Genomic DNA, 17,179 nt, shown 5'->3' on the forward strand with positions numbered 1-17,179 from the left:
TTTTGAACTTGTCAATTTTTTTGGTCACTCATACCTGACTGAACCTGTACAACTGAACACCAGGGAAGGGACAGAAGATTGAACTAGATCTAGTGTTGAAGTTGGCAACATTTCTCATTTAAGACTACACATCTTTGCAAGTGTTTAATAAGTTACAATTTCAAAGAAGAGTAAGCTGGACTGACATTGATGAGTGTCAAAGGCAGACTTTTTGGGAGTGCTCACTGAGGTGAGAAGAGGTTCAAGGTCTGCAGGGTCACACAACAGTAATAGGGATTGCTTGTGGTTGGCCTGTACTGCTAAGAATAGAGTAACAGGAGTAGCTTGGTTTCCTACAGCTTGGACACATTCACGCATCTTTAGAATTTGCTAAGTGAAAAGGCAGCCATGCAACAATGAGATGTTAGGAATCATAATTCCAGCAAAGCCATTGTATGCATTAATTTTTCAGTTATCCAAAAAAGTGCATATTCTGCACTACAGACAGCTAGTAGTACCAGGAGCCAATATTACCCTAGTAACAGCAGAGGACTATTTGTAAATAGCTTTTGGGCTTGAGTTCTTGGACATATTAACATGGAATCCATGGTGGCTAATTAATGGAAAGGTAGTGAAGATGGTTTGGCTACAGTACCAAGAGGAAGACTGTTCACTTTTGACTGGAAGACCAAACATAACTTCACTCTGTCATAGATACAAGTGTTATAGACAGTTAAGTTGGAAAAAAAAATTAACTACAGCAAGCATAACACATACTTAGCATAGCTAGGAATGTGGCAGCTGCCTTGTTTGCTGACTGCACATTGAAGTGAACCAAGGATGGTCAAATATGTTCTAGTGTCAGATAATCTGTCTCTTTATTTTTTGTCTGTGTATGAATTATAACCGATGTTTGATCCCTCCAGCTAAACTACATGTATTCATAGCAGTTTAACTGTACAAACCAACTGCATAAGATAATTTGTCTGGTTCAATGCTCCCTCTTTAATTGACTGATGTATTAGTGGATGAATTATTATTACCCTAAACAATTCACACTTACTGTACTTATTCATAGATGAATTTTGTTGTGACCTTAAGTCATCTCGGTTCTGTGTGCATTGTTTAACTTTTTCACAAGTTGCCCGGTAGTAGTGTCCAAGTAAATTTCCTTGTATCCTGGATGTGTGTGAAAGTCAAGGTTTGCTCAATGACCTGCACAGCTGTTAGCCAGGCCAGGACAAAAATACGGAATGTGGACTGTAGCCTGGGTGTTAAATGCAGACTTATGTAGAGATCCATTGATAGGATGCCCATTCTAGACGAATACAAGAGTGGACTTTTTTCTCTCCATACTGTACTTATCTAAGCCATTTTAGCTCTTACAAGGAATCAATCAAGTATTGGGCCCCTTTTGTCCGACAAGTACCATTAAGAGTGAGCATGATCCCTTCTTTCTAGGATAGGGAAGACTGGAGTGCCTTTACTTGACTGCTTGACCTGTGATTCAAATTTTTGTCTCTTAAATAGTATTATCCTTAAATTTAGTATAGTGAATTGAGGATGAAAATTATTTCACTTTATTCTTAATAATTATTGCTTTTTAAAAGTTAACTATGTATCACTTAATCACATCTTCCTTTCAGGTCCAAGAAATAATTTCTACCGAAAATTGTTGGGAATAGTGAAAGAGAAAAGGGTTATATATACAAATAAACATGTCCATGCTTAGTTGACTTGTCCCCTGAGGGGCTTTTCTGGTTTAATCAACAAAATGACAACAGAACAGAAACAAAAACCAAAAAAAAAAAAACCCAAAAAAACTGTTATGAATCCCAATAGGGAACTGGTCTTATTAACCTTGGGATCTTCGAATCTCTGGGCAAATGCCCCAATCACGGGGCTGCACTGCCGTCTTTTACCAAGCCATACATGCCTTCCTCGACGAATGTGTCCCACCAATGTGTTGGTCAACACATCAACATTCAACTCATGTGTCATCTGACCAGTAAAATGTGTCAGCTGACACACGACCAACACGTTGGTCACTGTCCGAAAACAGATACAGTGTTTTAAATATGGTAAAGACCCTTGGTGGGATGTGTAGCACATCTCTTCAAAATTCTTCAAGGTAAAAAGAGTGCTACCAACACAATGCTGATGCATGAGAGGAACTTGAAAGATTCTTGATGACTGAGTCAGTGACATGTTGGTTAATGCATTCGTGTGATTTGGATTTGTTACCATAACTGGGAAAAGTCCATGAAATGAAGTGTCTTGATTATTATACATCAACGTATAATTTGCAGTATGTTATAATGATATATGGCTTTTTGTTCTTGCAATCATCATTAAAAATGTTATTTTTGTCTGCATGTTAAACAGGAAGTTTGTTCTGGAAGCCATGCAGATGTTTATTTACGCCTGTTGGAGTACCTTTTAAGTGACAGAAATGTCACACCCGAGCGTGAGGCTTTAAATAGTGTCGTTCCTGATAGTGGCGTTGAGGAGCGCCCCTTTCTGTCAGCAGATTTTCTTTCGGCATCTTCTTGGAACTCAGTACCAGTAAGCCCAGAATCATTTTGTTCCCGCGTTTCATTACCGTCTCCATCGTCATCCCCAAGTGGGTGCATTAGTCTTCATGAAAAATTTGAAGGGGAGCCTTTTGAGTGGTCAGATGTAGATTTGGCTGATCGCTGCCTAGCCAAAGTGCAAAATAAATCAGACACCGAGGAAACGCACCGATATGCAGAAATGTGTCAGCTAAAATCTCAATTAAGTGAGGAGGAAACCCCAGATAACTGTGATTCAATAGACGGTGTGACCTGTGAAGAGCCTTTTGGAGAGTCTAAAGAATGTCCTGATGTGCAGATTGGAGCAAACTGCCATCCACAATGTCAAAATTCCTTGGAGGAAATGGAATTGTCAGCTGCAGAAGGTATTGGAGTGAGAGGTTCCAGAAATAGTGGAATTGATTGTTTCTTATTAAGCAAGGACGAGGAGTCTGCAACCTTTCAGAATAATTGCTTTGAATTACAAGAACAAATAAACAAATTGCAGGAAAAGCTAAGGCAGACTGAGGCAGAAAAACAGCAACTCAAAGCCGACCTTGGAAGATATCTGTTTCTTGAAGACAGAGAGAAACGTAGTGGCAAACTTCTTTCAGCACCCAGATCATTTACTGGTGACGAGAATAGATGTTGTGGGGGCAGTACATCATCCAAATGTTTAAGTGCCAATGGAAGACTTCTTTGTGGAACAGCTTCTCTCCAAGACAAGCCAGGTATGTGAACGGTATTTTCATACTGCAGTTTGACCTTTCAGGTCCTAAATCATTCGTATGACTTATTTTTCTTTCTTTATTGTGTTTTATTGCATGAGTGTCAAAATTGGTGGATCTTCATTGGTTCACAGCACTGAGTCACGGTATCCCTCCACCCATAAGGGTAACACACATTCCAAATTCTTAAGCGTGCTAAAGAACCTACACCCCTTACTAAGTAACTCCAAAATTTGCTATGGGGATTGTGGAAGATCATTATTGTTTTTGTTTTCAAAGCTAACATTTACCTCTGTTCTGTAATATTATTTTGACAGATTTTAACTTTCAAGCAAGGTTTATAGAGATTTCCAATTCATTATCCCGTGAGGAATTCAAACAGATGAAGATTCTGGCCAGGGACAAAGTCGATGGTTACAGGCTTGCCAAGATGAAGGTGGGCTTTGAACTGTTAGAAGAAGTGGAAAGAGTCAGTGAACACCCTTGCAGAGACATTGGAGAGCTGCTTAAAGGGATCCAGCGCTTTGACCTCCTCGAGAAACTTGGATCACCCCCTCTTGGGAGTAAAAACAGTGGTATGGATTCTCTGACCCATGGCAAAATAGATTCTGTCATGACAAAATTAATTCTCTACTTTGCGTATTTGATTACGTATTTGAAATTTTGGTGGATAAACAAGATGTGTCATGGGATTTCAAAAAGAAGAGAATAGGGAATTTAAGATCTATGGCAGCAACGTTGATGTAAACATCACCTCAAAGTGCACCTTTACACTACTGAGTCTTTCTCAATTATCCCATCTTGTTCACATCGCACAATCGAACGACTTTTGTATGACCTTGAAAAAGTGTTTGCAATTTGTTTCACGGACCAATGTTTGGCAAGATTAAAACAAAGCTTCTCCTAATTCCCACCAAGGAAAACTCCTAATTTGGGCAGTAAACAGTTCGATTGCCCAATCAAATGACCTCAAAGCGAAATGCCATTCGCTTTCCAGAAAGTTTTATGGAGAGATGACGTTGTTTGCATCCGTGTTTGCTGAGCCAATGAAAATTTGCACTCGTTTGTTTTTGTTCGATAAGCCAATTAAATGTTTTGAATTTTTGTTTAAATTCTGTTTTTACGTTTATTTTTCAAGGGCATGTGAAAGTCGATCAATGGGTGACATATTCTTAAAGTAAATTGGTACAAGCGGTTTTAGAGTTAGTGCCAAGTGGCGAATGAAAGGTTTTCATCTCTATGCTCACGTTGTTGTCAAAACCTCAAATTTCAAAAATTTGCATCGTCGTTAAGCAAAGTACCACAAAGTATGACGTTGTGCTAGAATGCAGGCCTCCGCATGTGCAGCACGGTTATTTTACCACTTTTAGCCAATGACATTGTTTTGTGGCATTGTTGCTGTATACATCATCGTTTCTTAAACTCCATAATATCTATTGATGTAGGCTTCGTCAATGAAAGAGCAGATTTAACAGGAGTTTCAATAGTGCTTGTTCAGATTCTCTAGAATGAATCGCAGAAGATGTTCTGGGGTGACGAGAATGGACAAATCCACAGATTATTCCATTAAAGAATAGATTGAGTGTGGGAAAGTCATCAAAAGCGACAGAGAGAGAGAAGTCTCAAGATGAGCCACCAATTTGATAATTAGTCTTGAAACCCTGTGCTGGCTGAGGAATAACCTTATATTCTGTGCAGAACACAACACAAGTTTAAAATTTCTGCTTCTAACATTTTCGAGCTGGTGCAGAGGTGGAATGATCGAGGAACCTTGCAATTAGTATCTTTGAAAGAATCTTAGTATGTATGGTCCTTGGTATTCCACTCAGATGCTCTTGGGGATTGATCACGCATGCCTTGTTGGGGAGAAAGGCTTGTGGACACAAACAGAATTGTCTTTGTGAAAAGATGAGTCCTGGGTGGCATGAGTTTTAAGAGTGCTTTCAAATTAGTTATGTTTACTTGTATGGGAGTACAGACTGTATCCCCTCCACCATGACCATTGCTATTAAATAAATTGTTAAGATCAGATTGTGTTTTCTTTTCCATACATGTTCCAGTATTTTACATGCTGTCCCTCAGCCACTGTTGCAGTGGACATAGAAAAGAAATTTATCATGTATATATTTTAAGTGCGGGTTATAGATGAAAGGGAGAAGTGATCCTCGCACTAATCTCGACCTTTTACAGTGCGACGCGCCTTACGGTGACCAGCTAACAAATTTGATTGACGGTCACGCCTCCTTGCAAAGTTCGCTCGATTGTAAGTTGAACACCGTTCCATGAGTTGTTGAGTTGACGTATTTAAGCGTAGTTGTCAAATGCGAAAGTTTGTTGGGTAGCCACAGAAAGACGCGTTGCACTTAATCAATTGGCTTCAACGGGATTCGAACCCATGACCTCTGCGATGCTGGTTCAGTGCTCTACCAGCTGAGTAATGAAGCCATTTACTCAGTTTTTTAGGTTTCTACGAGAGGTGGTTGCTTAAATCGTCAAGAGGAGTGCGGGGATCACTTCTCCCTGTCGATGTACATATACTTGTTTTGATCCTGTTTTGTTCCACTTACATGCGTTGTTCTCCTCTCTGATACAGCTACGGTACATGCATTAACTTTGCCATAATGTGTGAAATTTTAGAAAGTGCTGGAACATCATCAGCTTCCTTACCATCCAGAGATGACCAAGGTGGAGAAAGATGTACAACTCTGAAATCTTGCACGTCCACAATGGGTTTTGCACACACAAGTGAAGACAATGGCCAGAAGTTTACACCAGATCATGTCTACGACTTGTCTACATCCGCTTCTTTTGATATTGACAGTGAGAATCCTGTGTCAATTAACATTGAGGATAATGATCCTCTGTCCATGGAAAGTGTCGGAACCAATGACAAAGAGGGAATTTGTGTCCCCGTCTCTTCTGAACAAAGTGGCCCATCAAGTGGTGCTAGCAGCGTATGTGTTAATGCTTTACGCACTGCTGAAGGTAGCCCGGTTTGTTCGAGAAGCAGCTCACAAGGCTCTTCCAAGAAGTCAGCTAAAGCACCAGAAGTGGTCTTAACTTCTCATTCTGCTGCGGCACCTGGTGAAATCGCCAATGAGAGTAACCTCAATACAGGCAGCAGGGAAGAGGAGGGTCCAGGACAAGCTCAGGTAATGAACTGTACAGATGATGTAACTGATGGGGGAAATAGTGAGGTTGAAAATATTAAAGGACAGTCTGTTGATTCGTTTTATGGGGCATCGGGAACAACACCGTCTGACACAAAAACATTTTCATTGTCTGTCAGTGAGTATGATTCACAGATCGATTCTTCAGATAGCTCTTCCTTCTGCCGTTCGACTGATCCAGTTAGCTCACATGTTGATGATGCAAATCCCCTCCAGCTGCAGCAAAGTTCCAATGTTCATGGTCAAACAACATTGAGAATGCATGAATCTGATGAATCCAGTTCCTCTTCGACTGACTGGGAACGTTTGGGCGCTCGACCCAAAATCTCTCAAAGACAACGTCCACAGGTTGCTATATCACCACCCCCGCCCCCACCAATCGCCAGCCCTGTATCCGATGGCTTGGCTGGGGATTTCTTAGTACGACATTCACAAGACAAAGCTGTTCATGAAAGTCTGTATGCAAATGGCAGGGATTTTTCATTTCTCGGTAATGATACATCGCAGGTAACTTCTTTTGTTGATGGAAAGACAAATGCATCAGAAGCTTACAGAGTTAGGCCATATTTCGGAGCTTGTCAGGCGGCGGCAGTGGGGAATAAGTCGTATGTGAGATCAGATGGTATTGCTTTTTCAAATGTCTCTATTGGTGGTTTTGAAAGAGTAGGATTACTCGGTGGAAGTTCTAACAATGAAAGCTTGTATGGAAACAGTGCACATGCTGCAGCGGCACCTTTGCGTAATCAGACAGGACTAAGTAATGTCACTTTGGGTTGGAATGGCTCATCAAGCAATAGTGTAAATAATGTTGGTGAATTGCTGAATATTGATCATGGAGTTACAGGGAAAAAAGATTATAGCAGGGAGTCGTATTTTCCTTCCGTCCAACATAACACGCACACGCATTGGCAGAGTAACACAGTTTCAGAAATCACCCGTTCGGGTTTTGCTTATGGATTAACTAGTTCAGACTTCACATTGACGGGTAGTGGTGTTGCTGGAATTCGGCCGCTACCATCAGTGTATACCACTCAAAGACATGTCATGAGTGACGGTGATTCTGCTTTCAAGGATGAGCAGGCCGTGAATGAAAGGTTACACAATGCTGATTTAGCACTTGGACACCAATCACTTGCAAATGTTAATAGGCATCACGTACTAGGTACCTCCGCCTCCGCTGGAAGTGCGGTCATTGTGGACAATTGTGGTTTGCCTCCTCCATTCTCCATTTCGTCTTCCAGTGTTTCTTCCACCACAGTTGTCTCAACTACAACAAGTCGGTCTCTTGTTGTCAGTGCAAGTAACCATACACGGAGCCTTGTTAATAGCACAAGTAGGAATTCAGTTGTTTCCTCAACCACATGTGGTGATGGTAATTCAGAGACTAGTCTTGCACCAAGTTCTCGTAATGCCGATGAAGACCACTCCAGAGGAGCTTTGTTGAACAGAGACAATGGAACAAACGATATTGAGCCAATCGACGATTCCCTTCTAGCTTTAGAACGACGTGTGGCAGATGCCTCTGCGCTAGTTGAACGAGTGCTTAGGGAAAGAGAAGAACGGGAACAGTTTGAACGAGAAATAGAAAGAAAGGAACGAATGATTAGGGAAAGACGAGAGAGAGAAAGGAGGCAGAGGGAGGAAAGAGAGATACAGGAAGCCGAGCAATGGCCGCAGCAGCAGGAGGCAGTTTCTGCGCGTTCTCCATGGCTCTGCGAACATTACCAGCGACATTGTCGAGTGCGGTTCCCTTGTTGTACACAATTCTATCCTTGTCATCGATGCCACAATACTTCAAGAAACTGTGAAAATGAAGAAGCCAAAGCATGCCATGCGACGCACCTCAAGTGCTCTTTTTGCGAGCATGAACAAGAGGTGAGTCTTTTCTTTTCTTTGTTTTTTCCATGCTGTAGGGATTGGCCTTTGAGGCGGCTTTGAGGGAAAGAGCTTTGAAAATTGGTTCAAGCGGGAGCTCGAACTAATTTAAAAAAAAAGTAAATCACAGTGACATGGTTTACATAAACAATACCCACTTGTGACTTTTCGGTAGAGTATTGCACCATCATTGCAGAGGTCATGAGATCGATTCCCATGGAATCCACCTGAATTTTTCAGTTGTCTGTAAATGACAATTTCGTAATTGTCCAAATAAGGATCACCTCCGTTTTTGTCCAAGCTCTTTCTTTGCGAAAGACAAGGGGCCATTGCATTTTGTGTAGGTATTAGTTTAATGCACAAGTTTTACCAAAGTCTTGTATTAAGTACAAATGTGCAATTATGACAATTATACATGTGTACAAGTTAATAATAATATTAATAATAATAATAATAATAATAATAATAATAATAATAATAATAGTTAATGATAATTACAAGCTGTACCGTAGTCTTGTATAGATGGTTTTCAATCACGTGATGAGACGGCCATGTTGGTGCACAAAACAATAGCAAATTATACACCTTATTCCAAAATGGCCGCTGATTTATGCGGATACAAATTGGCCCTTGTTGCCTCGTTCAAGATAAAATATTCTTTTGAATTTTAAGCTTAAGAACGAGGCATCAAGGGCTAATTTGAATAAAAACAAAAGAACATTTAAATGGAGGCCGTTGTGGAATAAGGTGTATGGCTCATGTTTTTCATTATAATTGAGTCAAATTCCCAAAAGACTTTTTTCGCAGCCGTTCTGTACACCAACATGGCTGCTGTGACGTCAGGTGAATACCATCTATTAAGTTTTAGTTTAAGTACAAGTGTGTAAGTGTGTTGTTTGTAATATTATTATTTAGGTGTATTTATAACAATTTCCACGAAGTTATTCTCAGAAACTTGACGGTATTAATCTATATAAGGCAGTTCAATTAAAGTTCTAAAATAAAGCTTTCAAGACCATAGTTCTTACTCAAAAGATAAAAAAAGAAGGGAAAAAATTCACCACTCTTGGTCTTTGTAACGCAATGTGAAACTACGTGACATTGCCTTTGACGTAAAATTAACAATGTTATGTTTTAGGGTTACCTCATTTTGGTATATTCGGGATAAAAGATGCCTCTTGGCTTTTATCTTTTTGTCTTTGCGCAACAATCATTGGAACATATGTTTTCACATTATCTTTCTACTTTTTTTCGGAAGATTGATGAAAACAGTGGAGTTTGCGGCAAATGCGGTAAAAAGATGGCCGCCTATTTTTGCTCTATATGCAAGCACTTTACAAACGTGGACAAGAATCCTTATCACTGTGAAAAATGTGGAATCTGCCGGTGAGTTAACCAGGGGGAAAAGACTATATTTCTATGAGCAAAATGTGTGTCAAGTGTTTTGAATCCAATCCCTTGTTTCTTTTTATTATCCATACAACTGTATTAGTTTCTGTACAGAAAACGCACGAAACGAGTAGAAATATTCCTCTCATTTGCACATAGAGGATATTACCTAGTGGCGAGAACATATGGCCTCGGTTGTTCAAACGATGGATAACGTTATCCACCGGATAAATCACTATGCAGCGGATAAACACTAGCAAAAACAATTGAGTTATCCAGTGGATAGTGATTTATCCGCAAAAACAATTGAGTTATCCAGTGGATAGTGATTTATCCGCAAAAACAACTGAGTTATCCAGTGGACAGTGATTTATCCAGTGGATAGGGCTATCCACACTTCGAACAACTGGAACCTGAATTTTGGGTTCAGGTGGCAAAGACAATAGGGAGCTTAAGCAAGGAAGACGACGACGGCTACGAGAACGCAACAAAACAATAGGTTTAATTAGCAAAAACAATAGTTCTGCACGAGCGTTTTACATTTTGATACATTTCTTTGCCGTTCTCGTTTTGACAACGACGTGAAATGATCAAATTTGAGGTCATGTGGAGGACGAGAGCACCTGGCGATCAATTTTCAATTTTCTCTCTAAATATCCACACCGTTCTCATCAATTTTATTCTTGCAATGTGGATTCATATTCTCCTTGCCAAGCGACTTGGAGTAATCGCAAAATTATTACAGTAACAGGAAATAATATTTTTAGACAACGTTCTCGTAGCCGTTGTCGTCGTCCTTGCTTAAGGTCCCTAGTATCTCACGAGTGAGCGAACGATTGAGGTATTGTTCTTGCCACGAGAACATGAATTTCATATCTTCGAGCTAACGTGTAATTTTCTTTTTATTATATGGACAATAAATATACATCATGGCAGAGATTGAAAAGCAAATACAAATACGGGTATAACACAAACAAAATTACTCGGTGCCTAAATTATAGAAAGGTTAACATAGATGGGGCATAATAATAAGTGAACTAGCCTTAGATAATCTTAATAAAAATTCAATTACTGACTCTGACTTTAGTCATCTGATGCTGCTATTTTCAGTCTCTTTTCGCTACGAACCTTTGAAGGCTCTTTAGGGCGAACAGAATAAAAAATTACCTTTTCGATCTGGTAGTTTTGGGAAAAAACCCGGTAAAATACCAACTTTATTCATGCAAGACAATGAAAGGGAGAGATTCCAGAGGTTATCCCTATACGAGGGTATCCGCCCGGATGTTAAAGTAAGCCGTCTCAGTTTTCTCTTCTATCGAGACAGTTGACAAGCTTTGAGAGGTGCTAGCAGCCTTTGACAGCACAACAGAAATTTGTTGTTGTTTCTTATCGGATGAAGTTAAGTAGTTTAACGAGTTAACGTTTTTATGCCCTTTTATTTGAACAATTTCGTTTGGCGATACATCATTATCCTATCACTCCTGAACCAAATGCTATATTGTGCTGTGAATCACAAGGTTTTTGTCCGTTTCGAGTCGTCTATCGTGTTCTTGAGCATGCTTGTCAGAGAATTGACCCCAAGCGGCGAGCATTTAAACCACTTAAGACCTGGTATCGGGCGCGCCATGTTAATAGCAAGATAAAACAGTGATACATCGGTCAGGCGGTCTTTGTAGGCCAACTGCAAACAATCCTAGACAAAACTGTTGGGAAAGTTAGCACTTTTGAAGTCTTCATTGCTTCTCTCCCCTCCCCCCTCCTTCAATGTTGTGCAAAACTGAATGATTTCAGTGGGAAATTGTTGAGTTGCCTTCCAACATTGAATAGGGTGGAGGGGGGGCTATGTAAGAGAAAGTGAAACTATTTCTTTTGAGCTTTAACAGAAGCGGGTTGAAATACAGCTCTGGTGCCGTTCTTTTACATAACCTTCCCAACTACTTTTGTCTATGATTGTAGGTCTTAACAGGACAGTGATCTGGGTTACTCTTGTTTGCGTACATTTTAGGCTTTTTTCTCTAAGATGTCGAAGGTTTTCACCGGTGCGCGTTTTGGTTAGTCTTTTTTGGCTGCATTCAGCAAAGCGGTTTCCCTCCAAATCAGTCTTCATCTGCAAGTCGCCCCAACAAAGGTCCCTCTGTTCCTTTCCTGACCTCATCCCGAATTAAGTACAGTTGTTAAACGAACAAGCGTTCAGCAGAGCTATGGGAGAGTGAGTTCCTAAGACTCCACGGCTGTTAAACGTTGCGATGTCTTCATCTGTGAGCGGATCTGCTGCATTTGGTCGGTTTCGTTTGCCGATAGATTCTCACTGCTTTTGCTTCTTTTTAAAAACGTCTTGCTCTTCGTGGAATCCCATGTCGTCAAGAACGGAGAATCCATTGTCATTTTTTTTTCGGAGACAGCGGTCGATGCTTTGACCAAAAGCTCCAATAGATGAAGGCTCATACTCGTCAACGTTCTTCTTTCTCACAACAAGTACGGATTTTTTTATGATTGCTCGCAGTTTTACGAGAGTAATACATATACTCTATTTCTCTTGTCTCGTCGCGGCTTTCGAGAAATTCCTTGAAAATCTTTGGCCCATGGAGCGTTTTGCGTTTTGATATTTCCGTTCTCTTGGTGTTCAGAAAATGCATTTAAATCTTCGTCACTTACGACAAAAAATCTTGCGTTCCAAACAACGAGCAAACCAAGTTCATCCAGGAACGTTTGGAAAGGCGAGAATCGTGAAGTCGTTGATCACTCGTGTTACATACGAAAAACACGCTCCCGGATGTAGTGGTTGTATTTATTCTGCGAGTGTTTTTTAATTCCCGGTGTAAAAACTCTGTGGACTCTTGTATTTTGACTGGCCCTACGGGCTCGCCAAAATACAGCGAGACTATAAAAATATCCCACGATACTACACACTAAATCCTCCAGTAAGGTATATGTATTTGTCAAGGATCAATTTCGAAAGCGCATGGTCAGAATGTAATTTCATGGGTTCAGGTAGTATATGAGTGGAAACAAAATCGTACATGCATTAAAAGGTGATAGGTGGGGCAGTAAGTAGTTATAAAAGAGACTGTAAAGGGTGAACTATTCTCAACAGAAAATGAGGCGCACTTTTAGGGGTATTTAGTATTATTTTTCTTGTGACATAGAATCCACGCTGACAAGTCATTCCACTGTGACGTTTGCAATGTATGTTTGGATAAACGACTCAAGGGAAACCACAAATGCCGTCCCGATTCCGGTCACGATGAATGCTGCATCTGCTTGGAGGTTTGCTCGAACTTCGGGAATTATTTTTCTTTGACCTACTACATGTCCCTTTGTGTTAAACACCAAGAGTTTTTTTCGATAGCCCATTACCGAGTTGCTGTTTGCGTCTGTTTGAGACAGGCAAACAGCAGTTTTGTATTGGGTTAGAACAGTTGTTATCTGGCCAATCGCGAAAGGCGCACACCATCAAATAAACCAATAACAACGTAAAGCGACTATGTGCAGGCGGCGCCAAGCGCGGGAAAAAGTGCAATGGCAAATCACAATTTGTTTACTATTATCCTCAGATTGGCTTAGAGTTTGTCGATTTCTCTCAGCCATTCAGTAGCGTCCGTTTCCAAAATAACGAACGGACATTAAACGCAGGATACCTTGCCCAACCCGTCTTCATTTGATTGTCTTGGTATTCTGTCGGAGTTCAAAATTCTGGCGCAAGAGTGCGCTTGAAGTCTTAATTCAATTTTGATTTTTCCATGCAATATTAAATTTAAACTCATTCTATTTTAGGATGCATTTAGTGGCTGTCAAATATTGCCATGTTCGCACAAGGTGCATCGGGAGTGTGCCATAGCAATGATCCAGAATGGCATGTAAGTACAAATTTCTTTGTCCGATACAGTTCTTGTTTTGTTTTCTGCAGTCGTTCTGTGTCTTTATTAGGCTGATTTAGCAACAGAACGGGAACGTCAGTGGCGACGGCGCGCGCAGAAAAAACACCAATGAGGATTCAGAATAGAATAGACTCCACTCTTTTCTTCTCTATTCTAAATTCTCATTGGTAGTTTTGCTGCGCGCGACGTCGCCACTGACGTTCCTGTTCTGTTGCTAAATCAGCCTATTATATTTGTTTTATCGGTGCTTTTGAACTTTTTTTTCAAATGTAAACATTGATGTTTAAGGTGTAATGTGCCCGTGGGAAGGATGGAAACTAGTCGCTTTGCGACGGGCATGCGCAAAAGACAACTGAAAAATCAGAGATCGTAGGTTCGAATCCTGCATTGTCATAGGACTCTGATTTTCAGTTTTCCTTTTGCCCGTCTCCACGCAACCACTTGTTTTTTCTTTTTATGCACGCTGTTACGCCTACGAAAGTTTGACAAAAGTAATCTTTTCCCCTATTGACCGTATTATCAAATGGCGACCAAAGAATCATTCCTTCATCCTTGTGCTAATTATCTCTGCAAGTCTCGTTAGCATCGACAAAATACAAGAAAATGTCTGCTTGAACATGAGGCTTGTTGGTCTAGTTATCGCAAAGACTATCCTCTTACTAACCGAGCGCGAGGGTTGAACTGGGGAATATTGGCCCTAGGTCCTTTTTGTGCGGACCTCGCTGCGCGCGGTCCTTACAGCCTCGATTTCGGGCCAATATTCCCCAGTACGGTCCGCAGCAAGTGAGGTTTGTAAGTTGTTTATTATATGGCCTCGTTTCTTTGAGCGATGGGACATTTCTCCCGCTTGGTGAATGTTCGTTATCTTCGTCTTCCATCAGCGAACTTTGAACGGCAACCCTTCACATGTAAAACTAAATTCCGCTTGCTGTAATTGTACTGTTGTGGTGAAAAACTTAAATTCCGCTTTGTTACAACTTTTTCTGTTTCTCTCAACTTGAAGTTCCCGGGAGAAAGAAAAAATGCGGAAACGAACCGTTTCCATGGTAATGGTCCACACTGTAAAATCCTGACTAAGAACCAGCCAATCAGAATGCTTCATTGAGCCTGAGAATTGCTTGCCATATATAGTAATATGGAATAATTAATTGTCCGCTATTTGTTGAAGGCAGCGTAATTAGAAGGGAAGTAATTATCGATCCCCTATTTAAGGGAAACTTTATTATCCAAAATGCCGAGAGACCTGAAGTCCTTTTCGTTTCGTCATGGTCTCATTGTTAATTTGCCATCGGTCCAAAAATTCCATACACCTAAAGCTAGGTTTTACTTTTTCATACATTCGCATGAAAAATCTGTGTTGACTCTGATACAACTTAAACTCGGCTGTATGTCTCGAATGTAAATGAAGAAATTTTTAAACAAATCTTATTGTGAAAACTATCCATTTCGTGTGGTTTAAAAGTACTTTCCTGTGCGATTGGCGGAATAGTCATTCTGAAATTTACATCCCGAATTCTACTTGGGTAAGATTTCAACTTATTGAAAAGGAGGGGTATGGATGTGATCTAAATACCAAGTGTTAAAAAGGTGACCACGTTTTTAAATTTATAAGACATGTTTCGATGTTTCGAACATCGTCGTCAGTTACGAAGTGTTTGAAAAACCGTTAGAACTACATAACAACTAAGCGAAACGTGCATAAAAATGTTGTCATCTTTTAAAAGTTACAATTTACTTTCTGCTCTCGACCATTTAATACCAAGTTTCATTTTGGCTTTGTCTCGTATAAATTAGTCGTATTATTTTTTCAAGTTTTTTCTTTTCTTTTCTGTTTTGCTTCGCAGTCGCACTTGTCCAGTTTGTCGACATCCACTCTACTCTGCTCCAAGTGAATGAATGACACGCGGAAAGATAATTAGTTGACTTAAAGCTGGGCAGGATTTTGAAGGGTATGGATGTGACCTGAATACCAAGTTTCCTTTGGCTGGCACTCTTATGAATTATAACAATTTTTTTTTTTACTTTTCCTTTTATTTTACTGTTTTTCTTCGCAGTCGCACCTGTCCAGTTTGTCGACATCCACTCTACTCGGCACCAAGTGAATGAATGACACGCGGAAAGATTACTCGGAGACTTGCATTTGGGTACGCAGGAAGCAGTCAATGCATAATGGACTTGGGTTGTTTACGCACCGTTAAAAATGGAAGATAACTCGTTTTGTCTCGAAAGAGACCCTGCAAATAATTTTCAACCATTTGATCCAATGCCTTAGTATAATAACCATTGGCCCCCCTGCTGAAAATGAATAATTGTTCTTCACGTCCATATTGTTGCTTGATATTATTTGTGGACATTTTTCACGTTCAGAATGTAAACGATGATACGTATTTTTCTTTGTTTACTGTCTATTTGTCGTTGTATTTACTCGCTCGTTTGCGATCGAATCCCAAAAGAAAGAAACAGTGACAAAATAGCAGTTTTGAATTTTATGAGGAAAAATTTGGATAAAAGAATAAAATTTCGCAAACCTCTTTCATGCTATAAATAAATTAAAGGCGGTAGGAAGAATGTTTTTTCTTCACTCATTTTCCCATACGTTTGTACAGTCGTTCATATTACATATTTTGCAGTTGAAAACAAAAGTCAACAATGCAAAAGAAAAAAAATTAGGACATTTCATGTTCACGGTCAGTCAAATTTTTATATTTTCTCAATGAGAAAGATTCTAATATATTTCGAATGCGCGATGTTGCATTCATTAAATTATAATACTTTCAAAGAATGTAATGGAAAGTAAAATAAAATGTAATAATCTATTTCTGGTTAATATTTTATTTGCCCTGAAAGGAATTTTTCCGAAACAATATTCCCTGATATAATCGAATCCTGTGAACAATCCATGTTCATATTTGGAGAATGTGCGTAATCCATTCTCAACAAGAAAGAGAGAAATGATCTGTTTACTCCGTTAGCATCAAAAGGTGGTTTGCAACCAGCCTCTAGAAACGCGTATCAACGTTGCAATGTACAATCGCTGGTGGACGAACAAAAGGAGCCAAAGAGAGATCTTTTGTTTTCGCCCACCAACATGGCGGCGATGACATAACGTGAAAACCATGTAGGTGAGGGTCAAAAAAAAGACGACGGGTACGGCAACGACAACACCAGACAACAATAATAGCTGACGTTACACGAGGCAACTTTACCCAGGTAAATGTAACGTTTACCTAGGGAGAATTGCCCTTTATCGGGGCCCTTTATCAGGGGCAGATCAAGGGGCAAGGAAGCAGGGGGTGCGCACCCCTCCCTCCTGAGATGACCTGCCGCTTTCTAAGACAATTAGTATTCTGCAGAAAATAAACGTCACCAGTCAGCAACGCAATTCCTTAGTGGTGCACCCCCTCCTAAGGAAAATCCTGGCTCCGCCCCTGTATTTTTTACCCAGGGAAATTTCGTGGTGAAGTGACCGGGAGCAATAGAAAGTAACCCAAGTAAAACCCAACGTGGACGGAAGGGTCGTTTGGCTCCCCCAGGTAAACCTATGATCTAGATTAGTTTAGAGCCAGTTTCAATTGAGTGTCGTAAAACCAAAACCAAAGTAATTACTT

The 17,179-nt window shown here is 40.2% G+C and overlaps 1 protein-coding gene across 13 annotated transcripts in view; it reads left to right on the top strand.

Annotated features, from left to right (window-relative positions):
* Positions 1-16,387, top strand: part of LOC137997755 (uncharacterized) — a 121,205-nt gene extending 104,818 nt beyond the window's left edge. For 12 of the 13 annotated variants that reach the window (XM_068843970.1, XM_068843973.1, XM_068843972.1 and 9 more), the window contains 8 exons: positions 2,365-3,262; positions 3,577-3,834; positions 5,897-8,304; positions 9,563-9,690; positions 12,840-12,960; positions 13,468-13,550; positions 15,416-15,520; positions 15,626-16,387. In XM_068843970.1, coding sequence (XP_068700071.1) covers positions 2,365-3,262; positions 3,577-3,834; positions 5,897-8,304; positions 9,563-9,690; positions 12,840-12,960; positions 13,468-13,550; positions 15,416-15,467 — 3,948 coding nt within the window. In that variant the 3' untranslated portion in view covers positions 15,468-15,520; positions 15,626-16,387. The remainder of the gene's footprint in view (positions 1-2,364; positions 3,263-3,576; positions 3,835-5,896; positions 8,305-9,562; positions 9,691-12,839; positions 12,961-13,467; positions 13,551-15,415; positions 15,521-15,625) is intronic. The other variant, XM_068843984.1, reaches the window with a different exon arrangement.
* The last annotated feature ends 792 nt before the right edge of the window (positions 16,388-17,179 follow it).

Source organism: Montipora foliosa, chromosome 3 (genome assembly GCF_036669935.1).
Source record: "Montipora foliosa isolate CH-2021 chromosome 3, ASM3666993v2, whole genome shotgun sequence".
NCBI classification, from domain to species: domain Eukaryota; kingdom Metazoa; phylum Cnidaria; class Anthozoa; order Scleractinia; family Acroporidae; genus Montipora; species Montipora foliosa.